Source organism: Macadamia integrifolia, unplaced genomic scaffold (genome assembly GCF_013358625.1).
Source record: "Macadamia integrifolia cultivar HAES 741 unplaced genomic scaffold, SCU_Mint_v3 scaffold1699, whole genome shotgun sequence".
NCBI classification, from domain to species: domain Eukaryota; kingdom Viridiplantae; phylum Streptophyta; class Magnoliopsida; order Proteales; family Proteaceae; genus Macadamia; species Macadamia integrifolia.
The window spans coordinates 168,689-193,885 of record NW_024868315.1 but is presented as its reverse complement, the minus strand read 5'-3'; the positions used below and the strand labels follow the sequence as shown (position 1 = coordinate 193,885).

At 36.9% G+C, this 25,197-nt stretch overlaps 2 protein-coding genes across 5 annotated transcripts; both read left to right on the top strand.

Annotated features, from left to right (window-relative positions):
* Positions 1–209: 209 nt before the first annotated feature.
* Positions 210–2,131, top strand: LOC122064615 (zinc finger BED domain-containing protein RICESLEEPER 2-like). 2 transcript variants are annotated; one of them, XM_042628339.1, is made up of 4 exons: positions 210–1,140; positions 1,234–1,555; positions 1,679–1,823; positions 1,929–2,131. In XM_042628339.1, the coding sequence occupies exons 1-2, from the start codon at positions 241–243 to the stop codon at positions 1,525–1,527; spliced, it is 1,194 nt and encodes a 397-aa protein (XP_042484273.1). In that variant the 5' UTR covers positions 210–240; the 3' UTR covers positions 1,528–1,555; positions 1,679–1,823; positions 1,929–2,131. The 2 variants fall into 2 exon arrangements, with proteins under 2 accessions (XP_042484273.1, XP_042484274.1); XM_042628340.1 differs by having other exon boundaries at positions 1,679–1,837.
* Positions 2,132–8,120: 5,989 nt separating this feature from the next.
* Positions 8,121–12,163, top strand: LOC122064613. 3 transcript variants are annotated; one of them, XR_006135775.1, is made up of 4 exons: positions 8,121–9,480; positions 10,200–10,834; positions 11,419–11,472; positions 11,575–12,163. XR_006135775.1 is itself a non-coding variant. In XM_042628337.1 (4 exons), the coding sequence occupies exons 2-3, from the start codon at positions 8,826–8,828 to the stop codon at positions 10,829–10,831; spliced, it is 1,287 nt and encodes a 428-aa protein (XP_042484271.1). In that variant the 5' UTR covers positions 8,121–8,315; positions 8,675–8,825; the 3' UTR covers positions 10,832–10,834; positions 11,419–12,163. The 3 variants fall into 3 exon arrangements, 2 of the variants coding, with proteins under 2 accessions (XP_042484271.1, XP_042484270.1); XM_042628337.1 differs by having other exon boundaries at positions 8,121–8,315; positions 8,675–9,480; positions 11,419–12,163; XM_042628336.1 differs by having other exon boundaries at positions 11,419–12,163.
* Positions 12,164–25,197: the final 13,034 nt, after the last annotated feature.

The following is a 25,197-nucleotide window of genomic DNA, read 5'->3' as shown; positions in this document are numbered from 1 at the left end:
ATGGCTGATATTTTGAAGTTGCATACTAGAGAAAGCAAGAGGATAAAGGATTTTTTGAGTTCCTTCAATGGTAGAATGTCATTGACTACTGATTTGTGGACTTCTGTAACCACTGACTCCTATATTTCTCTCACTTGTCATTATATTGACACAAAATGGGTACTACATAAACAATTATTGAAATTTTGCATCATGCCATCCCGACACACAGGAGCTAATATATGTGAAATTGCTTCAAATATGTTGTTGGATTGGGGCATAGAGAAGAAATTGTTCTCTATTACATTAGATAATGCCGGTGCTAACCTTTGTTTTATTGAGCACTTGAAAAAAAGTTTGGTATTAAAGAAGGCATTGTTGTGTAGTGGTGAGTTTTTTCACAACAGATGTTGTGCTCATATATTGAACCTAATTGTACAAGATGGTTTGAAGTGCATTGATGAATCTGTACATTTTGTTCGATCGAGTGTAGCATATGTGAAGGCATCTCAAGCAAGGAAAGTAAAGTTTCTTGAATGCTGCAAACAATTGGATATACCAAGTCAGAAAGGGTTGCATGGGGATGTTTCCACAAGGTGGAACTCGACTTATCACATGCTTGATTCTGCCATTGTCTATCAGACTGCATTTCAACAACTAGAGTTGGTGGATAAAAATTTTAAAGTGTGTCCAAGCAATGAGGATTGGAAAAAGATTGAACACTTATGTTCCTTTTTGAAGCCTTTTAATGACATTACTGAATTATTGTCTGGATCAAAGTACCCAACAGCAAATTTGTATTTTCATAATGTATGGAAAATACATTTGTCTTTGTTAAAAACGATAAATCAGGGAGAAGACTATGTGAAAAAGATGGCACAAGAAATGAAAAAGAAGTTTGATAAGTATTGGGACTCATATAGCATCATTTTAGCTATTGCTGTTGTATTTGATCCTCGTTACAAGCTAATCTTTGTTAGGTATGCTTTTGATAAGATATACAGTTTGGATTCAACAGCAATGAAAAAGTTTAATCTTGTGAAATCGACCTTAGCACGACTCTTTGAAGAGTACCGGTGCATGGAGATAAATGAGGAAGAGAGGGGATTTCAATCACATGCTATTGAGGACAATACAGTTGGAGATGTTTTAGATTGGGAGGTATAAATCATTATGTTTTTTTTTTTGGTTGTTTAAAACATATATTTTAATTCAATATATTACATTATTCATTTTGATTATTTTGTTTTGTAGGAGCTATCTATGTATGAGAGTTCTACTACTACTGTAATACAAGATAAATCCGAATTAGATTTATATCTAGAAGAGCCAAGGATTAAAGATCCGATCAAGCATTATGATGTATTGGCCTTTTGGAAGTCACAAGGATCAAAGTATCGTGATCTTTTTCGGATGGCACGTGATGTGTTGGCTATTCCGGTATCAACTGTTGCTTCTGAATCAGCTTTTAGTGCTGGAGGTAGAGTTATTGACAAATACAGAAGTAAGCTATTGCCTACAAATGCTGAAGCGTTGATTTGCCTTTGAGATTGGATGTTCGGAGTAGACTTTAGAGGTAATTTCAAACTATGTAAATATACATTTTTCATCCGTTAAACAAATGTTGCTTCGTCGCATTTTTTTTGTCATAATCTTAACATCTTACATGTCCTCTTCTTCATTTTGTACACTTTTAAAGCTGAACCGGTTGATGATGCCAGTGATTTGGCTAATGCTTTGGGGAATGTGTTGTCTTTGGATGTGAGTGGTGATACTAATATTACAGTAGAACCTACACAAAGATCTTCTAATGCCTCTACTGCAGCTAATGTTTAGTCTGTTAGGTGAAATTCCACAGGTAATATCATTCTTGTTCTTTGATTATGACATATTCGATATCTTTTATCTTTACATTTACTAATGTTTATACTTCATCTATTTTCTATTAGGTGGGATTGATGTTGAAGCACTCCAGATTGGACGAAATCAGGATAATTTTGAGTCATGTAACTAAATATTTAACTTTGGGGATGTTTGGATACGAATTTAAGATTTTTTGTGATATTTCTAAATGTGTTAATTGTGGGATGTTTGGATAAGAATTTGAGACTTTTTATGATTCTAAATATTTTAATTGTGGGATGCTTGGACAGGATAAGGATTTAGGATTTTTTATGATGTTTCTAAATAATTTAATTATGAGGATGTTGGATCAATGCTTTGGATTTTTTGTGATGTTTTTAAATATGTGACTAGGAAGAGAGTAGGTTCCTTGCATCAATCAATACATTTATTGAGATCCATTTGTAGTTATGGGCAATCCCATATGAGAGCATTCTCATTGCATTTTCATCCAATCATCTCTTTCTTTAAAATTTTATTTTGCAAAATTAACCATGTTACTGTACATAGCATGGATTATGAAATGTCCAACCAGTTTAAAACAAATAAAAGAATAGCCACAACCAGATTTAGACAATGAAAAATAGGAAACCAAACCCCATCGTCCGTCACGGCGTTGTTGCTCAATAATATTAAAGAAGACCCGTTTAAAAACCGGTTACGCCCGTTTAACATTAAACATGTCCGTGGCCCGGTTAAGGCCCAACTAAAACCCGATTAAGGCTTGATTTTAATAGCCCGAGACCGACCGACCGAATATAAAGTGTACCATGCCCTCACTAACTAAGCCCGATTAGTTAAATGGGCAGACACGGTGCAACCTTTAAAAGTCTTCAAGCCCGATTAAGCCCGACCGAAACTGGACCGGCTTGATCGATTGACACCCCTAACTTTCGGGATCATTTTAGAATTCCACCATCTCTGAGAAAACATCTTCTGCAGTGGGTGCGGTGATGTGATGGTGTGGTGAGGATCAAATGGTGGAGACGATCTTGGGACACATGCTCGATTGCTTTCAACCATCCGATGTTCACCGCACCGCTGCACTCACCAACAGAGAATAACCCCATCTCCCCCGCCCCGCTCCAAAAAAAAAATTAGAGTTTAGAGCTGCCCTTTTATTTCCTTCTCTTTGTTCCATGCAAGTGGGAAGCTTAAGTTTTCTCACAACCTCCTTCCCCATCCTTTACATCCTTAGTTGGATTACATCCTCTTAAAAGAATGGGTAGTCATTTGAAATATTGCCACTTTTCATCAAAACTTGAAGTTCATTTTGTATAGCTCAAGCGAAGAAAACAGAAGCCATGATCTGCGACCACCCTATAGTTTTCCTTACATTAAATGCATTGGCTGATTTGCTAGGTGTTGTCAGGGATGTGTTCTATGTATCAGATATATTGATTTTCATTCGCTCTGATGTATGGAAAGCCTTCGACGACGTAAAATCCAGGGATCCCTTCATAGAGGGAGGAAGAGAGGGAGAGCCTTTGTTGGAGGCTCCGTAATGAGGACTAAATCGAAAACTTATTCTAGCTCTACTTCAGCCGGATTGTATTTCTTTGGTGATGGAAAATAATCTAGAAAATAACAAATCTGACTCACATCATATAAGATCTTCATTGCATAAACCATTTCCTAATTCTTAAATGGGAAAGGGTTCTTTGAACCTACTTCTCATGAAGTGTTTTTCTATTCATTTTTTTAGGGGGAGAGAAAAAATAAAATCATATGTTAGAGAGCGTAACAAATGCCTTCTAAAATTAATGGTTGTTCCTCTCAAGTACAATTAAAACCAAGTTTAAACTTTCATATATGGAGAATGTTTTCTTCCACCTATGTGGAGTAGGCTTCACCCACCATCTATGGTCATTGTTACTCATTTCTTCATTATATTAAGTGGTGGATAAATGCCCTCACCATTGTTACTGATACCCATCTCAAGATACAAACTCATAGGCAAGGAATTCTCCACATTTAACATGGGTGTGAGGAAACTATTTGCGGTAAGATAAAATCATCAATCACTTTCATATATTTCCAAGTAAAATCCATGTCAAAGAAAATAAAATATCAAATTTTGCTAACAAAATTCATGTTGTTGTCTTTTTTTTTTTTCTTTTTTTTTACATAAGAAAGACCACAAAAGAAAATGTTATGGGAAAATCAAATTTTTTTCCTTAATGGTGAGCACAATTTTTCTTTCAATTTCACCTACGTATATTTACGCACAATTTGAATCTAGAATCTTTCTTAGTAAACTTTTCAACATTTGGAGAGCACCCTAGTTGCTTTAGATGGATCACACATGGTTTATGTATCTATAGGCCTCAGGTGACCATGTCCATACATGGCTCTCACAAGTCACAACCATATGGTAGGAACTGCATAGTTTAAATGTAATTAAGATGATATTCTTATGTAGTTATTTCAAATAACTATGCCCTGTTAAAAAAATAGCAAATAAAATTCGAAAAAATCCTATAATGATATTTTACATCATATTTTATTGGGGTTTTTTTTTTTTCAACATTTAAAAATCTTCCAAACAATGGTCTTACATGAACACAAACAAAGCCTTTTAGGTAGGTAGTTCATAACTGACTTTATATATATATATATAGAGAGAGAGAGAGAGAGAGAGAGAGAGAGAGCCTCTTGTTGAGTGCTAGAAAAAAATGAAAAGTACATCCTCTCATGTGCCACAATAATCAAATGCCGACCATCCACATCCACATACAAAGAAATATGTTGGTCAGAGACCATCACCACAGTAAGAGGCGAAATAGATTCCTTCCAAAACAACCATATATTCGGTGCTTATGTGAAAAAACTACACCATAACCGAGAGAGTTAAAATATTTTTTTGGCACCGATTACACTCCACTTTGGGTTCCACTAGAAAAAGAAAATTAGGATTATTTGGACATACCAACAGACGCAACGACGCACCAGCATTGCCAACCCCCCTAATGTTCTAAAACAGGCACTTCATTGGGGTTATTTGTATTAGAAATTCTTATAGTACGGTGGCCAACAGCACCCTCAACCTAGGACTGGATAAGATCATCCACAACCCCTAGCTCCGATGCCTCCTCCCCTTCCCTAGTAGCTCCTTCAACTGAAGACTCTAGCACACTCTCTTTGGGACGAGCGTTTCTACTAGGGATATGATTGAATGGTATATAAAGGTTCTCATCAAAATCAGGTCTAGAAAGATCATGAAAAACTATCATTGTTCGACCATTATCGTAGCAAGCCATTGTAGGAGACCTAGTGACATCCTCCCCTTCATTCAACGTTGAAGTAGGAGACTCATCAGGATCAGGCAACAAAACCTCCAACAGCCTACCTTCCAAAAGACCCAATGATGGAAAATCTGTCTTAACAAACTCACAGCTCTGGTTCAGGTTAAGACCATCCGGACTACCAAGGCCTACAACCCCATATGTAGGATGCAAAAAACATGGGAACCACTGCACTCTCTATCACAATTTTTCATCCCCACCTTCTGTGTCAAATCATAGTGGGAATGATGAGGTAATGTGTGATTTGTTGATGAAGGGAATGATAGGGTAATGGGAACCACTGCACTCGCATGAGTGATCTCTGCGAGCAGCGATCTCAGGCGGCAACTCCGTCCTCTCCCTTTCGAGCCAAACCAACATTCTTCTTATCACTCTTCAATGGTCCCCAAAATGGTGGATTTGGGAGAAATATTCTAGCAGCTATGGAACCTCATTTTGAATATTTTTTGTCAACTCATTCATAATAAGCTTTGCACCCAAAAAAAAAAATCCATAACAAGCACAATCGAATAAAGGCTTAAAGCTGGCCTTGATGAAGCCTAATAGTAACTGAAAATTTGCTACCTTAACAGCCTTTGGTTCTCACACTAGTCACCACGTTAGTAAACATATTTTTAATAATATCCATTTATTTACTCGATACATTTCTCTTCTCTAGGACATGTCATTTTAACTCTCTAGGTACTCTGTCGTAGACCTTTTTTAAGTCAATAAAGATCATGTGGAGGTCCTTATTCGTAGCTTTATAGGTTTACTTGAGTCTCCTAAACAGGTAAATAATTTCTGTTGATGATCTCCCAGGCATAAAACCAAATTTGTTATTCAAGATAGCAATTTCTCTTCTCAAGTGGGCTTCAATAACCTTCTCTCAAAGCTTCATAGTGTGGGTTATACTTTTATGCCTCTCTAGTTATTGCAATCCTAAATATCTCCTTCATTTTTGTAGATGGGAGTTACCAAGTTTTTCCTCCACTCGTCTGGCAACTTTCTTGTACCCAGAATCTTGTTAACAAGGTTTGGTAACCATGATATCCCACTGAGGCCTAAACTCTTTTGGACTTCTATTGGGACTTCGTTTGGGCGTGGAGTCTTTTATGATTTTGTCTTTCTTAATATATCTTTAACCTCAACCACTTCAATCCTTCTCATATATCTATGACATGTGGTATCTCGATGAAGAATTCACTTTTCCGGTCTAGATCCACTCGAGATGTTTTCATTTACTAACTTGTAAATATAATCACCACATCTCTTCATAACGTATTTATCCTTTATTAGCACTCTACCATCTTCATCTTTGATACACTTGACATTCTCAAGATCTTTACTCGACATATATCTCATTTTAACAATCTAATATATAGCTTTTTCTCTAGCTTTAGCATTCATGTTATTGTATAGGTCATTATATTTCTTCAACCTTGTTTTCCCCATAATTTTTCTAGCTTTGTTTCTGACAGCAGTGTATCTTTTCTTATCATTTAATTCTTTAGTCCTTTGCCAAGTCTAAAAACAATCTTTCTTAAATTTGATGGCAGTCTGGACCTCCTCATGCCAATGCCAAGTATTTCTTGTGCTCGACAAGTACCTGTTGATTCTCCTAGGACCTTTTTTCACAACCTTCTTAATACATGTTGGCATCTCGTTCTACATAGCATTGGACTCCTTCACTATCATGGTTTTAGGGCATAGTATCTGAACAGGTATCGATCATCCCCAAAATTGTTACGGAATCAGATCTCTCGTATGAGACAGAAATACTCTTGCTTTACATTAAAAAAGAATTTGACATTTTTACCCCTAATCCATACCATTCAACGGATACGATATTGGCCAGGTATTAAGATCGAACACTTGCCAAACCGATACGAACTTCCCAATATGGGAGATCTGATAACGATACTTAGAACCATGCTCAGTGAATCATTTTCCTTGTCTGATCACTTTATCAGTAAAATTCAGGATTTCTCTTTTTAATCACCACCATCAAATTATCGGGCAATCCTATACCAATACTTAGAACCATGCTCATTGTTCCGTTTTCCTTGTTTGATTACTTTATAAGTAAAGAGATTCTGGACATCTCCTTTTGATCTTCACTATCCAATCTCAGGGCAAACAGGCTTCCTATCTAATGAATATGTGAACAGAAATCCAAAACACCACTCCGTGGAGCCTCTCCCATTTATTTAACACCCACCCATTAAATGCTAGATCCTCTGCCTTAGCTGGTTCTATGGTTCTTGATGGTATTTAAGGAAAAGCCAGAGCTTGAGAGCCCAAAAGAAACAGTGAATAACTAGTATATTCAACTTTACCATGATATGGTTACCGTTGTCTCAAATCTCAATGTTAATATCGGAACTAGAGGACTAATCCAGTCGGTCACTCATTTAATGCTTTTTAATGACTTTCGAAAGAAGAATTAATAATGACATGATTAGTATAAAAATCACAGATTTAAATATGATCAATAATATATCACGGAAATGCCCTGCTGCACAAGGGAAAAAAATCGTCTGCAATTCCAATCTCGTATAATTCCATAAAATACCACCTTCAGGGGGTGACACGTATATTGATACCAATGCAATAGTCCAGATCTGATTTAAATGTCTCTTCACTGATTTAAGGTTTTATTAGTTGTACCAGATCTGGACCATTGTATTGGTATCAATACACGTGTCATCCCCTAAAGATGGTATTTCACGAAATTGTACGAGATCGAAATTACAGACGATTTCAACCCGGTTCACAAGTGTACAGTCGAAGGTATAGAACCAATGGATTGATAGACAAGTGGCAAATTTTGATTGTACAATACACATCCTCTTCGCCTTGGTTTATTCCAAAAAGCCATGTTGCTTGCTTCTGTGTGTAGTGCGAAAAGTCATTAATAAACCAGTCTGGGTTGTTAAGATTTTGTTACGATTCAAATTTACAAAATCAAAATCCAAAGATATGACAATGGCATTAATGTCTGCGATTTTCTGTCTACAATTCAATGCTACTCTAAAATTGCTGATAACACACACTTTCTCTCTCATCGTCTAGTCATGTTGTAAGAAACAATCCTGTGGCTCTGCGGGTTTTCTCTATTCATTAATGACAAAGACCAAGATTTTTGAGGTTGGTTTCCATGTCTCCAAGAACCAGAGATTCCCTTTTTCTTCAATTTCCATATACCCATTTCTAATGGCGGGCTTCATTGGTTTCTGGTTCTAAGGTCTTTTTCTGCATTTCTTCATCTCTTTCTTAGAACCCATTACCTGTGTGTTGGGTGGACCATGTTTGGCTTCAAGAACTGTTTTCTTTAGTGGTGCGAAGTTTCCATGAAGATTTTTGAGTTGGGTTTTCTTCAAACTTGACTCTTTCTATTTTCAGAGGAACGAGAGAGATTTCAGATATGGAGGGTTACCTTTGCGAGATTACAGAAATAATTTATGAGCGGAAAATGACTTTCCTTGATATCTAACTTTTTTTTACAGAGATGGAAAAGAGTATGGCAACGGAAGGTGATGGTGTGCTCTTGGAAGTAGTTCTTGTCAAGAGCAGAAAACAGTCCAACAGAAGAGTTTTGAATGTTATTTGAAAGCTAAGATAGAGAGAACTCAGGAAAGTTAGAAAAAGTAGAAGAAGATGCCAACAGTTTGGCTTTCTCTAAAGAGATCTCTCCATTGCAAATCAGAGCCTTCAGATGTTCATGATCCAAAAGCTAGGAGCCATTTGAGTTCTATCTTGACCAAAAAATCAAGCAGGTCCGGCTGTTCAAGGTCCATTGCGAACCTAAAAGATGTTATCCATGGGAGCAAGAGACACTTGGAAAGGCCTCCAAGTTGCAGCCCAAGATCTATAGGGAGTAATGAATTCCTGAACCCAATAACCCATGAAGTGATTCTGAGCAATTCAAGGTGTGAGCTCAAGATAACCGGAATTGGGGGTTTTCATGAAGGTGGAGGCGGCGGCGGCGGCGGTGGTGGTGGTGGCGGCGACGAGTCAACTTTTGTTGGTACCCTTAGGCCTGGGACACCTGGTCCAGGAGGGCACCTTAACAGGCACTATTACAACCCTTCTTTTAAGAGCTCAGCTACACCTCCAAGGAAGTCTCCTAGTTTTTTCTCTGATAGAGAAAGCCCTGCATTTGGGGGTTCTGCCTTTTCTGGTGGTATTGGTGATGGTGGTGGTATTATTCATAGGGCTTCTCATGGGTCGTCTATGGTGACTTGCCATAGATGTGGAGAGCAGTTTGGGAAGTCGGAATCCTTAGAATCACATCATCTATCTAAGCATGCTGGTAAGATTGGATTCTTCTCATGTCTGATGTCTATTTTCAGCATCTTCTCCTTTCTTATAGCATCATTGATTCTGAAACTTGATATATGAACAAGGGATCAAAGCAAATGTCATCATATGCGGTGACAAGAAGTTAAACCCTTTAATTTTTATGTTTCATGGGTTCCTTTCTCTTTATCCAAATTAACCTCCCAATCTTCTCCCTCCAAACATTACTGTAGTTCTCTGTCTTGTGCTTCAGACCTGATGATTCAATATGTAAGAGTTTTCTCTGAATATAGATTGAACTCCTCTACTCCACAGTATCCAATTCCAACTTTGCTGTTTTATCTGTTTAAAATATAGTTTCCCTTATGAAACTTTTGTCAACTTGTTTCCTTGCCATGTGTGGTGGATCTTATTGTTGTTTTCCTTGTATTCCTAATCATTACCTCATTTCAATGTGAATTAGTGTCAAAATATTACTCAAAATTTTTTGCAATCCTCAATTTTCTTAGATACCCAATCCATGTCATTCAGATTTTTCAGTCATAGCCCTTCAATTTATTCTCATTTGCATGAAACTATGAAATCAGAAGTTCACCCAATATAATTGTGCAGAGGTTCTGTTTCGTTTACTCCTCATCTGCAAGTGTTGCACCAATTACCAAAGAAGCTTATCTCTTTCATTCTAGTTCATGACAGCTTCATATATCACACTCACTTCTTTCTCTTGTACAGTAACTGAACTTGTTGAAGGAGACTCATCTAGAAAGATAGTGGAGATCATTTGTCGTGCAAGCTGGTTAAAGTCTGAGAACAACTGCTGGCGGATTGAGAAGGTTTTGAAGGTCCACAACATGCAAAAGACCCTAGCTAGATTTGAAGAATACAGGGAGATGGTTAAAATTAAAGCCAGTAAACTCCCCAAGAAACACCCACGTTGCTTGGCTGATGGCAATGAGCTTTTGAGATTCTATGGCACTACTGTGGCATGTTCCCTTGGCATGAATGGCTCCTCCAATCTTTGTACTTCAGAGAAGTGCAGTGTGTGTAGGATTATAAGACATGGGTTCTCAACAAAGAAAGAACTCAAGGGAGGTATTGGTGTTTTCACAACTTCGACAAGTGGAAGAGCCTTTGAATCTATTGAACTCAATAAAGAAAACCCATTTATGAGGAAGGCTTTAGTTGTCTGTAGAGTGATTGCAGGAAGGGTTCATAGGCCTTTGGAGAACATCCAAGGACTAGCAGGCCAAACAGGGTTTGACTCATTAGCAGGGAAAGTTGGTCTTTATTCAAATATTGAGGAGCTCTATTTACTCAGCCCCAAAGCTCTTCTCCCTTGCTTTGTGGTAATCTGCAAACCGTGAAAGGTAAAAAAAAATTGTTACAAGTCACAGTTTCATATTTTTTTTAGTACTATATATCATTTGGTGCTTCAATTCTTCAACACTTCAAGTCATAGCAGAAAATATCTCTCCCTTAAACATTGTTCTTTTGTCACATATAAATGTCTTGGAGAATTCTAATGACTAGCTATGGTTCACCCTCAATTGACTCTATTATTTAGAGTCCTTGTCAAGTCGATCATTGTCGAGGAAAATGACACAAACTTGTAAACCATAGATATTGAAGGTCTTGAAAATGTCACCTACTCTTGACTTTCATGGCCAGGAAACTGTAGAAGGAAAAAGAGCAGAAGAGTTAATTAAATACACTAGAACTAGGGTTTGTATGACCAGAAAAAGTGAAAGTCATTCATCTCCTTAAGGGGAGGCCAATGGTTTAAGATAATAAGATTTTAAGTATGCCCATGTTCTTCAGTATAAATTGAGATAATTGTTTATTCCGAAATGGGACAGGTGCTTGAATTCTATATCACCAGGTCAGGCAGATTTAATATAGTCTCTTCTAGTCTTTACCTAACCAGCTAACCTCATTTACTGTCCTGTGCCAGGGGAGGCTTTTGTAGAGCCAAGAAATACATTAAAGACTAATGTCAGCCTCTCAGGTCCACCTCTCTCTCTCTCTCTCTCTCTCTCTCTCTCTCTCTATGTGCCTGTGTTTGTTTGTGACTTCATTGGTCCTTTTGAAAGAGTTTTCACTTTCACAGTTTCAGTAAATGCATGGGTTGTGTCCTCTTGCTGCACTGCAAATTCTGTTTGGGTCCTCTCCATGGATATGGTTACAATGTTTGTATAAAGGTCCCAGTGAGTTAATATTGGATGGGGATGGTGTGTGAGATATGATGAAACTGAGAAACTGAAGCCTTTTCACATGGCTGCGGCTTATGTTGGCCCTTGTTTTGTTCTTCGAAAATTTAGGAGTTCAAAGGTGCCGTGAAAAAGAGGGAAAACAAATTTGGAATTATAATTGTCCTGGATTTCAGCCCACACTGGAGTACTGGACACAACCAGTAACACTGTCGGATACTCGGATTAATCTCTTCTATACTGAGTTTGTATTCAAAACCCAAACCTGTTGAACTTTTTGGAAGAAATCTTTGAAGGAATCAAACCATAATCTACCTCACAAGTCACAAGTTTTGGAAGAAGAAAACAGAGGAAGTAAGAAACTGATACTGTTACTCATGATTCATCATCCTAGCTAAAATTGTAATTTAGTATTGGCTTAGAGTGTGAATATTACCTTCTTTATTCAATCAAGAACATAATAGAATTGCAAACGGGGTTGGTAGCCTAGTGGAAGGAAGTTCTTGCCCCATCACTGCTCGAGTCACCTGGTTGTGGGTTCGAGTAGGCATGGTCCACTATCACTCATTAGTCTTGCAGAAGTGTTGCTTGCATATGGGGGTGCTTCGGCTTGAGGTATGATCACTAACATGGAGCACCCTTTACTCTTTATCAAAAAAAAAAAAGACAATAGAATTGTGGGTAGAGCCATAGTTATTAAATTCTTGTTTCATATTATCTATCAATTATCATATGTATGTAACATACAAATGATATAAAAATTAAAATTTTAAATTTTAAAGATAAAAATATTATATTTAGTCTTTTTTTTTTTTCTAAGTTCGTTTTTTATTACTCAAATAATTGAATCAGAGAAAGAGAAATTGAAAGGGGGGACTGAGCACAAATTCAGCTAGACCCATGTCACCCACCATGCATGTTCATCTTAAAGACTAGAGAGAGAGTAATGGCCGTCAGACTTAGGCTCCGTTTGGTATCGTTTTAAAAAAGCGTTTTTGGAGTTTTTTCGTTCTATTGGAACGAAAAAACAGAATCTTCTATTTGGTGCACTTTTGGTTCGTTTCTGTTTTTTTGGAACAAAAAGTGAAAAAAAAAAAACTGAAAAAACGAGATTGGACGGAACTCCAAACTCCATTTGGAGTTCCGTCTTCCCAGTTTCGTTCCATTTTAAAAAAAAAAAAAAAAAATCCCCATAAAAATCTGAAATTTTGAAATATCATTTTTTCGTTTAAAATTTTCGTTTTGACACAGAAACTGAAATTTTCGTTTTTGACACGAAACGGTGTTTCTTGAATAGAAACGATACCAAACGGGCCCTTAGTCAAACCAAAATGGGGTGAAAGATTTTATTATTATTATTATTATTATTGTTATTATTATTATGATTATTATTATTTATTAATTAATTAATTAATTAATTTATTTATTTAGGTAGAACTGTAAGAGATTACCTTAGGAAAGATAAGTTTTGTCGGCTTTTGTTAAAAAAAGAAGAAAAGTAACATTAGGATAGTAAATGCATAATAATCACACTATTTTCTAAAGGCTTATTGACTTATTCAAGATAAAGTTTTTTTTTTTTTTTTTTTTTTACATGGGATTAAATTTGGGTATAATTCGCATAAAATTTGGTTCGGCCGAATTATTTGTGAATTTTAAAATAATCTATAAAATTCGAGAATTTTTTAGAATTTTTTATTTGATTCGGATTCAGACCGAATTATTCGTAAAATTCTGTTCGGCCGAATTATTCACGTTTAATTCGGAGAATTTTGGGGGAGGATTTTTCATCTAAGAATGTAGCCATTGCACTAGTGTAGGACCAATGAGAACACCTGTAAAAGCATCAATAGGCATACCTTGGGTCACTCACATGGGGTGTTTAGTGCTCTTCACTGCTTTCAGTGAACGTTGAATGGTTCTCATTTAACCCCGGTATGATACAGCCCATGCGGTTGTGAGGTCAGTATGGGCCTGTGGGATTAGTTAGGCCAAAGGCCTGGATAGTTAGTGAATAAAAGAGAGCACCGGTAAAAGCATCAATAGGGGTGGAATTTTTATCTTACATAAGTGGTAGGCCAGTTATTTTGTAGGGGCCTCAATAACCATGCTCTTGGATAGGCTCTTTTTACCCTAATCTTAACAAATTTGCACAACGGAGAAAGGATTTTGATTTGGAACAGACATCAAATAAAATATTGAGATAAAAAACAGGGTCTCCTGCCGCTTTAGGAATATTAAGAAATTAGTTATAGAAATTTGAAAGAAAAAGAAAAAAAGAAAACTGCCTGCTTGCATGTGTTTACACCTATAGACACTGGTGGATATGAAAAAAAACTGCATTGCAATCACCTTGCAAACGCAGCTTTAGACCAATTAACTTGGTTCAGGCTCCCAGCCCAGTCTGTTTGGATCTATAGACTCCATACCCAGCCAAAGTCCTTCACGGCTTAAATTATTGGACCCAAGCATAATCACTATACTAGCCCAGTTGCCCCAGCTTACTCACATTTTATATCTTGAGTCGAGACTTAAAAACCCCAATTGTAATTTGGCTAAACTTTTCCCATGTTAAGCTAGCATGGGGAGGGCGTAGTAGTTGAAGCTACCTTCTTAATGCAAATCTTTGCTTTTCAAGAATAGTTGGTGGAAGTTCTTTACTCCATGGACTTCCACATCTGGGCCCTGGGGCTTAGCTCAAAGGGTATCCACACCATAGTTGTGAAAACTGAAATGGCAAAAGATAAATAAATAAAATAATAGTAATAATAATAATCTTAGCATATTTGAAATGGTTTAGCATTCAAACAGGACAGTAAAAAATACCATCGAATATTTTAAAAGAAGTAAAAATGAAAATGAACAGTATGGGCTTTAAATGTTCATATTTGAAGAATACTACTCACCCCACCCCCCAAAAAAAAAAAAAAAAAAGGCATAAATTGTGAGACCAACTCATGTCTTATTAGTTAAATATTAGTATTTGATATACTAATTATAAGTTTATAAGACAATACATTAATTTTTATCATAAAATTTGAGTTTTTTTAAAAATATATGTTTTTTTTTTAAAGGTAAACACATGTTATTTATTTTGCATTTTTTAAGAGGTGAAAATCAATTATAAATACATAATAAATGACGGCCCAAAAAGAAAAAAAATGGAGTTTAAGACGTGGTTTTACTAACTATGATGCACACAGTTAGGTTAGAGGATTATTCACCTCTGGCTGAAAATAAACATACAATTATTTACATTACCTTGCAGTTTAGTTGATATTTTAAATCTACTTGCCTTACTTGATACCATAGTAGCTACTGAAATATCATATGACCTAGTTAGGTCACTGGAACTCCCAACCAAATCACAAAAGTGGGAAAAGATCCTATGTGGGATTTTAATAATTCAGAGTTTAGGTAAGCACTACTATAGAAAACATTGCCCTTACATATCTTATCCATCATTAAGTTGAGCAGGTAAACTAACTGGGTCTCCTATTGTTTTCCTTTTTGAGTGGTTTAAAACATAAAGATACTAGGGGTGTCAATTCTAGACCTGCATCGGTAGGCCTGGCAAAGAAAACCCGAAACTGGTCTGATCCATTTATTAAACATGTCAGATTCAAACACAAACTAAATACTATTTGGTCATTTCTAGTGTGAAATTCCTACCTGACAGTTGCCTGATTGAGACTGACAGATTAAGGGCGCCACTCAGTCAACATGATTCTTAAGGCCATTCAGAGCCAATTTAGAACCCTTTTACTCAACTCAACATGTTTAAAGCCTATTTAGAAATAAATGGTTCATTGGCTTATTTAAGACTCATCTAAGGCCCATGTATCTTGATTACTGATAACCCGATTAAAGTCCAAAAACCAACCACAATTTTATAAAAGTGTCCATATATAAGATCAACTACATATTTGGGCAGTCACAGTGCCAGAGTAAAAAATGGCGAGGCCCAATTAGGTCTTACCAAGCATGACGGATTGACACCTCTAGAAGATCCAATGAAGTAAGGGGGATAAAATAGGAGTTTTGCTCTATGGCGGCATGCACTAGTTGCATAGAAACACAACTATAGTTTTTAGTAGTCCACTTGATAACATAGGGCAATAATGCCATTAAAGGTTGAGTTGGAAAGTGCTAATAACCTTTGTATCACCTGCTAGCCCACACAAATAGGAAACTTAAAAATAAATAAATAAATAAACCTACTATTCCACAAATACAAACTCTATAGAAACACAAAAATCCAATTATGTAGCAAAATATGAATTATTATCTCTTCCCCAAAAACAATGCTTGCATGCAAGAACTATATCCACAAAACATAGGGTTCTAAACTATAGAATCTAATGGAGGAGAGCATACCAAGGAATATGGAGAGAATGTTGTATTGCTTCATTATCATATAGTACCTCCACCCAAAAATATTACATGACGGGCCTATGGGCATTGAAATAATTATTCTCACCACCCAAGTCTATCAAAACATCTTATATAAAAAATCATAATCATTGGTTGGACATAAAATATCATTTTTAAGGATTCGTTTAACATAATTATTAATAAATATTAATATTTTAAAGTCTTTTACAAATTATTTATAAAACATGCCACCAAACTTAGAATACCTTTTCAATCATAATTTGTTTTCTCTTTTGATATTTTCCCAATACGTTGAATGGATTCTTTGTTGAACATGTCATTTTTCACAAATAAATATCTTAGATTTGATGTAGTGATATATAGTCAAGGGGGCGTCAATTGTTAGTACACCAAAACCGATTATATTCAACTGTAATGATAAGGATCTCTATGTTCTGAGGATTTCTTATGAACCATGATTGAAAATCTTGTTCTAATACAACTGAAAGTTATCCATACAAGGCTCTCAAGAAATCTACTTTAATATCGTACTATGATATAAAAGCAAAAAACGGCAAATCTTTCACTTGATTACTTTACCTTTCCTTTTATTTTTATGTTCAAATAATTTTATCTACTTCCCTTCTTTCTCTCAAACTCTCCCCACTCACTTTACTTTCCTACTCTCTCCCAATCTCTCTCCACTATCCTTTTGGCTCACTTCTCTTTCCTTCTCCCTCTGAATTTATCCCATTATCCACGATCCCCCCTCATTTCTATTGTTTTCTTTGAGTGAGAATCAAATGACAGAAAGCCAGAGTGATTCGAATAGAGACTCATTGAAGGACAAATTGTACTGCAATCAGAAGACCACAGCCAAACGTTGCCCATATTATATTTCCATTTGAGGCTACAACAATGCTTTGTATTGAAAACTGGTAAACATGTCTAAATTTTATAAGTACCCTATCAATTATGAGGTTTATCATAAAACCAAGGAAATCTCAGAATTGGAAGTAAAACTTGATATGAAGTTTAAAAAGCAGAAACAGATTATAAACTCAACAAAAATTTGGAGGAATTGGCCTGTAATAGCAACACGAAAAATAGGGCATTGGAGCTGCCAAAAAGCATGTATGTACTGATCTTATCTACCGAAACATGAACAAGAACATCTTGAATTACAGGTTCAATTTAAAAAAAAAAATCAAGTGAAAGCACCCTAGGCTCAAGGAATTGATCTTAGATTAGAAGAAATCCATCCTTATGCATCATGAATCCAGATGACTCAGAAGAAAGACAACTTCAAAGATTACTGATAAAATTTGTATGCATCCACTGACAAGGATTTTTAGCGTATATAAAACACTCCAGTACTAAAATATGAGCTTTATTTGCCAAAAAAATATATATATTGACTTTTAATAATTAACATAACTTTACCAACCACTAATAGAGTCAAAAGGATTAGGAAGGGATAATTTAATTAGGAACGTGAGTTGGGTTAGCCACCCAAATTTTCTCTTTCTCACAATTCTCTCTCTTAACTATGTCCTTATTGAACACACCTTTACCTTGAAATATCATTTCCTTCTCTCTCCACATTCTCGCACATCTCTCAGGTTTTACCTGATTGACATTTTAGGCAAAGTAGTATGATTACACAAGTCCTAAGAGCCATGAATCTCTTGACTCAAATATTAATCTTGCAGCTATTATCAAATTACATAGTTATCGAGCTATTTTTTTTTTTTTTGCTATATATATCCATATTTTTTTATGAGACTTCATCTTAATAAAAATATATGTCTCGATTTGCTCTAAAATAGTTGTTTTAAAGGATGAGTAACTCGCTTAATGAAGAAATCGTTTAAAAAAATTACAAGTAAGCTTATATCATTCAGATTTGTAATAGTTGTTGGACACTTGAAAAATAATTTAGATTTTCGAGTACAGGAAATAAATGAAAATACAAAGAAAGTGCAATTTTATCCATGTAAATACTCTTTAAAAAAAAAAATGTTGACCATGTACATGCATACTAAAAAAATATTTTACCACATGTGCATTTGCATATGTGTTTTTGCCAGTACATATACATGTACTTTGTTATTGGAATCATCATTCCTCAACAACACACAATACTCTAACCATATGAACAGAATGTTCGGCTCTATCTCTTGTTGCAAACAATTTAAAGTATAGACCTTAGGACAATCAAACATTCATTTATAACAATCGGAGTTAAATTATTTAAACTAATTAAATTGATTTTGATGGACACAAATCAAGCAATCCTCTCTATATCAATCCCACCATCTTCTTTTATATCAAATCATAGTTTGGGGTTCCTTGATATAGAGTTAGCTTTTAGGTCCCAAATAAGTTACTCTTATTGATCGGAGCACAACTGAAAAGTAATAAAAATAATTCTATTTTTAATTGAAACCTATTTCTATCCATTATGTTTTAATTGGGAATAGAATCAGCTTTTTGGTTCCAAAATTGAAAAATGTTCTTGGATCTAGACTTTGTTCCGGAACCATTATGAGACCTAGTTTTTATTCCAGAACCATTTTAAAATAATTTTACTATTCTATTATACCCTATAACAACTCCAAAATTGTTAAAGAATGGCTTTTAGTCCTAAATTTTGTTCTCTGACTTGTTGATGTGCAATTTTTATCCATATAACACATCTAAATGTATGTTTTGCGCGCGCGCAAACACACACATACACACACATAACCTAATGAGAAAAGCATGATAGGATTAAGTGGAAACCATCAAAATGATAAATTCAGTTCAATTGTATCTTTCTTGACAATAAATAAGACATTTTTCCAAAGGTGATGTCATCAAAATTTGCGGACAAATATGCACATATTTGAAAGGGACATTAAATTAGGGGATTTTTTTTTTTCAAAGGTGATTGAATTTTTTAAAGTTGATGTTCTTTTCACAATTAATGCAAGGAAATAAGAGGACCAGTGAATTCTTGTCCTGAATGATAGAGAGATAAATTTTACATTGCTAATATTACATGCTTCATGTTCTAAACTGAGCATGCATTATGTTGTCATTATTGTCCTAGCAGGATGGCTATTCCTTCTAGCTATTTGTCTTCCGACCTGATACTCACTGATGACAACTATCATATATTGGTGGAGGAATTGGAATTGTATTCAGGTCTCCTTGACTTAGACTTGGTACTTAGGCCCAAGCCTAGATGTCTCACATACACAAGTACCCTAGATGAGAAGACCAAGTTTAAGAAATGGGATAATGCACATAAAAAATGAATATTTTTTGTGAAAAAGGAAATTCTTCAAACCATATGCAGGAATGTAGAAATCAAAGATACTGCTAAAGAATTCCTAGATGCTACTAAGGCCATATTTGAACTTAACAAGAAATCTGAAACAAACACATTAATGACTAAGCTAATGAATGCAAAATATGATGGGAATGACAATGTTAGAGAATGCATTTTGGGCTTAGCTACTGATGCTACTAAGCTCAAAGATCTTGGAATAAAGATCAATGATGAGTTTGTTGTGCGTATTACACTAAATATCCTCCCTAATCAGTACAAGGTTATTCAGACTACCTATAATACATTGAGAGAAAGATAGATCCTAGGACTATTAGTTGTTTCATGGGTTATCCAAAATAATCGAAATGTTATAGGTTTTATTGTATTGTTATATAAATAGAATAATTAAGACTTGTCATGCCAAGCTTATTGAAGAAAATGAGCCTTTAGAACCCCGTAACCTAGTGTTTGAGGAAGCAAGTATTTATTTTTCCTACTGAAATAATTTACTAAAATTATTTTCGTTGATTTAGCTAAACTTGCTTTGCTAGAGCCTGCTGGTGATATGGTAGATGTGGTTCAAGATCTGCCAATTGAACTAGTTTTAACTCTTGATCCTATTTTAGCGCTTGTGCGAGAAGAGGGAGTGAGGAGATCTACTAGACCCCATAGGTCTACGATATTTTTCAGAGATCATCTCCACATATAGAAGCATTCCATACCTTTCTTGGTTGACCAAGAGGTCTCACAAATATAAATACATGATCTTCCCATGTTTTGGGGATCCCGTAACAATCCAAGCCTCCATTATTGATGAGATTCATGCACTGGAATCACGTATAGGAGTTGTTTTATTGTACTTCGCATCAATTCTGATTTTCACTAATAATACTCAGACCCACTCCTTTCCTTCTTTTGCTTAAGATCAACAAGAAGTATATTAACAAAAAAGAATGAGAAAATGGCCAAAGCCTCATAAGATACAAATTAACCAAAAAGAACCCTGTTCCTATTCCCCACCTTCGGCATTGCCATCAGTAGAGAATGGAATCAGGCCAAAAAAAAAATAATAATAATAATCACCCTATGGGCCTAGAAGCAATCACAAAAATCGAAATCTTGGTTTACCAGTTGCATCCCAATCAATATCATCTATAGAGAACCTTGGCGAAACATCCCATATAGCTGAAACTCTATTCTTTGCCGCATGCTTTGCTGGCCCATTAGCCACCGAATTTATCTCACGGTAGTATTATTGAATTTCCATTGGATCCTGTCTAAGAACTCAATAAGAGAGCCATTTCCGGAGGGAAACACCATGGAATTGATTTCCGAGAGATGTACCAAACCACTGCTTTGGAATCACACTCCACCTCTATCCAGGTAGAACCATGCTATATAACAATCTTGATTGCTTCAAAAAATGCAACAAACTCAGCCCAAAAGTTTGTTGCTATACCTTCAATGGAGCAGAAACAACAGACTGGGGAACCCAAGTGGTTCCTAAAAATTCCCCCAGCCCCTGCATAACCAAGATTGCCTACAGAATAACCATCAATATTAATTTTCAAGCAATCCACAGGAGGGCAAGATCAATGTAATTCCTTAATTTCTTTCACTTGGGAAGTAGCTCTTATCAAGCCCAAAGATGTTGATATCAAGAGATCCTTCAGTGACTTGATAGAGATCGGAGCCAAATAGGAGAGATCATATAAGCCATTGAAAGCAACTTTCACCACCAAACTAGGAATTCTGGCACAATTATCATATCGCCTGCGGCTCCCTTCCAACCATCAAACACCCTTCATGAAAGTTGTATACGAGTAAATCTTATTTCTTTTCTTTTTTACGATATCGTATTTCAAAGTTTTAGTGTCAAGTGACAACCCTTCTACTGAGCACAACTCACTATTGTCCCTAGTAGGATAGTAGTGATGTATAATCAGTTACATAGATTTTCATGTAGATTTGTACTAAAAAAATTTCTTAAAATTTGTATATTAGCATCTCATATATCTACTATATAAATCTCATAAATTTCTAATTTATTTTGATAGTTTTCTTGTATTTATTTCTTTGTAGGTCTGCCCAAATCTTGAGATTTTCACATTATGGAATCTTATATTGCAGGCCATCTGAAGGCATTTTTCTTAGGTTTTTTAGCAGAAATTCTCTTCAAAATTTTTTTTATCTCAATGTTTTATATCTAACATGATTTTCTGAGCCTTTTTTATGATTTTTACTTCATTTTCTACCAATAGTTTTTTCGTAGTTAATTCTCATTTTCAGCATATTTGCATGATTGTATTCAATATTTCATTACATTGTCATCTTATTTGTACATGAAATGATCCCCATCCTTATGTCAATAACATCATTCACGCCACATTATATAGGATGAATGTTAGTGGTAGCTTTTGTCTTGATTTCCCAATTCTCTAGCACCTTTACTTTACGTTCATTATACTAACCATGAAGAACAAGATCTCATTAATAATGGATGCCTCAGGGTAGAGATGAAGAGTCCAATAGAAAGAAAAATTTGAAATGCACACCCAAACATCAATAGCTTAATAGGGATTTGACCATGAATCATTATTGTTATGAGAAATGTACATTACTGAGGGAATCTGATTGATGCATTTGAGTGGAGGTGCACCTTGAAACATAAACTAGGGGGTTGTTAGGGATGTCTTCGGCTAGTGAGGACCTTCTGGTGGATAGGGATCGGGATACCGGCCATGACCCTAGAGGTGGCAGACCTCCTAATCAGGGAAGACAGCTGCGTCTGACGGATTTTTAGGAGCCTCATAAGTCGTCTTCCTCCGGATCGGAGGAGGTTGGTGGTAAAGACCCTATGAGAAAAGAGGTAGAAGCTGGTGGAGGTATTAGTCAAGAAAACTGTTGTCCAAATATCTTGAAGAGGACCTTCTCCACGGTTGTGGGAAGTGCTCTCCCTGATGTGGACCAATTGTTAGAGCCGATCCATGTAGGTTCTTTTACAAGGATTGTCATCCCACAAGATGCGTATGAAGAAAGACTGGACAGGTTTAAGTTTGCGCTTATTGGGAGGGCAAATTTCAGAACTTTGTCAATGAATGAAATTCGCAAGGACGTTGCTGAGGGGTGGAACTTGAAGGGAAGGATTGCGTTATCTCCTATGGGAAAGGGGCATATTTTATTTGGGTTTGAGCAAGAAGGGGACATGGCATCTATCTGGAGAAGGAATCAGATCAAGGTCAGGGGGCAATTCATTCGCTTTCAACGATGGAAACTTTATTTTGATGTCCATGTGGCAAACATCCCTACAAAACTAGTATGGATCAGATTTCCAAACCTTTCGCTAGAGTATTGGCACGAGAAAATTCTTCTTTCTATGGTAAGGGGGCAGGTAGGCCTGTGGCTCTAGATAGAAGAACTAGATCGGATGCAATGGGTAGCTATGCGAGAGTGCAGGTTGAAGTGGTGACAGGGGTCAAAAGGGTGGAAGAGATTCAGGTGGAGAGGAAGCAGCCAGGGTCGAGTGAAGTTCTTTTGTTCAAACAGACTATTGTATACGAAGACGGAATGACTAGATGTGGCTTTTGTAAAAAAAGTTGTTTATTCTCTGCCAGAGTGTAGAGAGAAGAATGCTGCTGATGCAAAAGAGAGAGAGTACCATGAGAAAGTAGCTCATGAGGAGGTGGCAATGGAGGATGCTAGCGTTTCTGGGCGGCGCTCGGTGGGAGGAGTAGTCGGGTCGACAACTATTCCAGTTGCCATTTCTGGGAGGAGCCCTTCCATTAGGAGAGAAAATTTGGTTGCCTTATTGGGATCTCATTCCAGGGAGAATATTCTCTCTCCTATGGAAAGAAATCATTTGATGGGAAACATATCTGTTCTCCTGCCTATTGAGAAGGATTCAGTGATGGAGATAAGCAAGGAAAGTATGGGTGATACTTATCGATCGACTAAGTCATAAATGGATCCCCTCAATGGATTTGGAGTGGGGCTGGACTATGGGTCAGATCATGACCCAATTATCAACTCTAGTGAGGCGATAGAGGAGGTTGAGCACTGGTAGGAAGAGGAAAAGGAGGATGAGCTGCAGGGCGATGATGGTCTTGGAAGGAGGCATATTGGGTCCTACACCAATAGGGGTCAGGGTGATGGTCGTGGCAGTGGTAGAAGCGCATACCAAAGGGATTCTCAGAATCATAAATCCAGGAGTTACCAGCAGTACATTGATGGGGCGATGGTAGTTTACCACGAGGATTTGGAGGAGGTGGACAGGGCGACGTGTGAGCTGGAGTGTGACATGGAGCAAAGGAGATAGCAGAAGGGGAAGACCGCTGCTTACCCTGAGTAGGCTTCTTGGAACTCTGATAGGTTGGCTCTTTTAAAGAAGTGAATATATAGGTTCTATTTTGGAACATCAGAGGGATAAAGAAGACGGTTGCAAGATTTGCCTTAGGCAAGATTTTGAGGGAGAGTGCTCCAGATGTAGTGTCACACCCCGTTCACACTATACCGGGCCAGTGACCGAGTTAACACCGGTTAACCCAAACCTGCCAGGATCATCAGATACTGTATTCCACCACAGCATACACACAACTAATATAAACTCATCAGATCAGCGGAAGACTAAGTTTTACCTGAGAATAATCCCATAATACTTGATACCCGGATAGTGATACAATAATTATATACATTTGGGCCCGAAGGCATGATATTTACACAATAAAAATAAAATTCAAATATCAAGTACATAAGGGAATCCACCAAAACAATCAGAGTACACAGCTCGGCTCGGTATCAAGGCTAGAGCTCAGCTCGACATCAAGGTTGAGCCCAGCTCGGCATCACATAGTAGAGTTCAGCTCGGCCTCAGAAGTGGAGCTCAGCACGGCCTCAAAGGTGGAGCTCAGCTCGGCCTCAGAACTGCTATCCCGCAGCACAGCTCTCGTACTAGCAGTAAGTGCCGTGTTCTAACTCCTCAGGGGTCCACCAGTCCTCTTCAGGAAACTCGACTGTGGGACCCACCCCATGCTCCTCAGATGTATGACCTACAAAATCATCTAAAAAGGGGTGTACACGTGGGATGAGCTCACTAGCTCAGTAAGTGGTAAGATGGACCACACAGCAGTCCACACATCAAAACACATCATATGCACTACATGCCATGCTATACATTTTAAATCACATCCACCTAAGCAACATTACTAAGTCCTTGGTTTTAGTGCTACTACAACCACAGTGCGCGTATACTCCGGATACGAGCCGCGAACTCCCTCCTGCGATACGCCCATAGGGCTGTCGGAGAAGGCCCACCGTGAGTACTCGGAAAAGTAAAGACAATGCCGTCCACCGGCTCTCAACAGAAATGTAAATGACTAAAAATAAAGGTGCTGACTCCAACAATTTAAAAGCAGTACGATTGGCCCTCTTGAATGTACCACCGGGGTTGCCGACGTCCTACATGACTCGTCGGGCGTAATGTCTAACCGCCACAGTGACCCGACACCTGCGACCACTGCTTCCCCTCAAATGATAACCCAACACCTTAACCCCTGTTGGGAAGGGTCGTAGCACGGGATGGTGAAAATCCTAATACCGCATGCTCCTATATGACAATAGTACGATTGCATAGTGCCTCCGTGTCCTATTCCACGGGCCACCAATGCACTCGTTTCCAAGTCAACTACAGCATCTAGTCTATCAATGCATCATGCACCATGATGTCCACATTCAACATATAAACATCTCATTCAATTGGCATTTAGAAAGTAAACATAGCACATATGCATAACAATGTGAGGAATGACTAAACTACATAGCATATTCATGATGGCAT

Excerpts from the sequence above, each read along its gene's own strand:
- LOC122064615 (XM_042628339.1), top strand. The coding sequence starts at position 241 with ATGTTGTTGGATTGGGGCATAGAGAAGAAATTGTTCTCTATTACATTA. Across the intron at positions 1,141-1,233 it reads GAGATGTTTTAGATTGGGAG|GAGCTATCTATGTATGAGAG; the intron begins GTATAAATCATT and ends TTTGTTTTGTAG.
- LOC122064613 (XM_042628337.1), top strand. The coding sequence starts at position 8,826 with ATGCCAACAGTTTGGCTTTCTCTAAAGAGATCTCTCCATTGCAAATCA. Across the intron at positions 9,481-10,199 it reads TCATCTATCTAAGCATGCTG|TAACTGAACTTGTTGAAGGA; the intron begins GTAAGATTGGAT and ends TCTCTTGTACAG.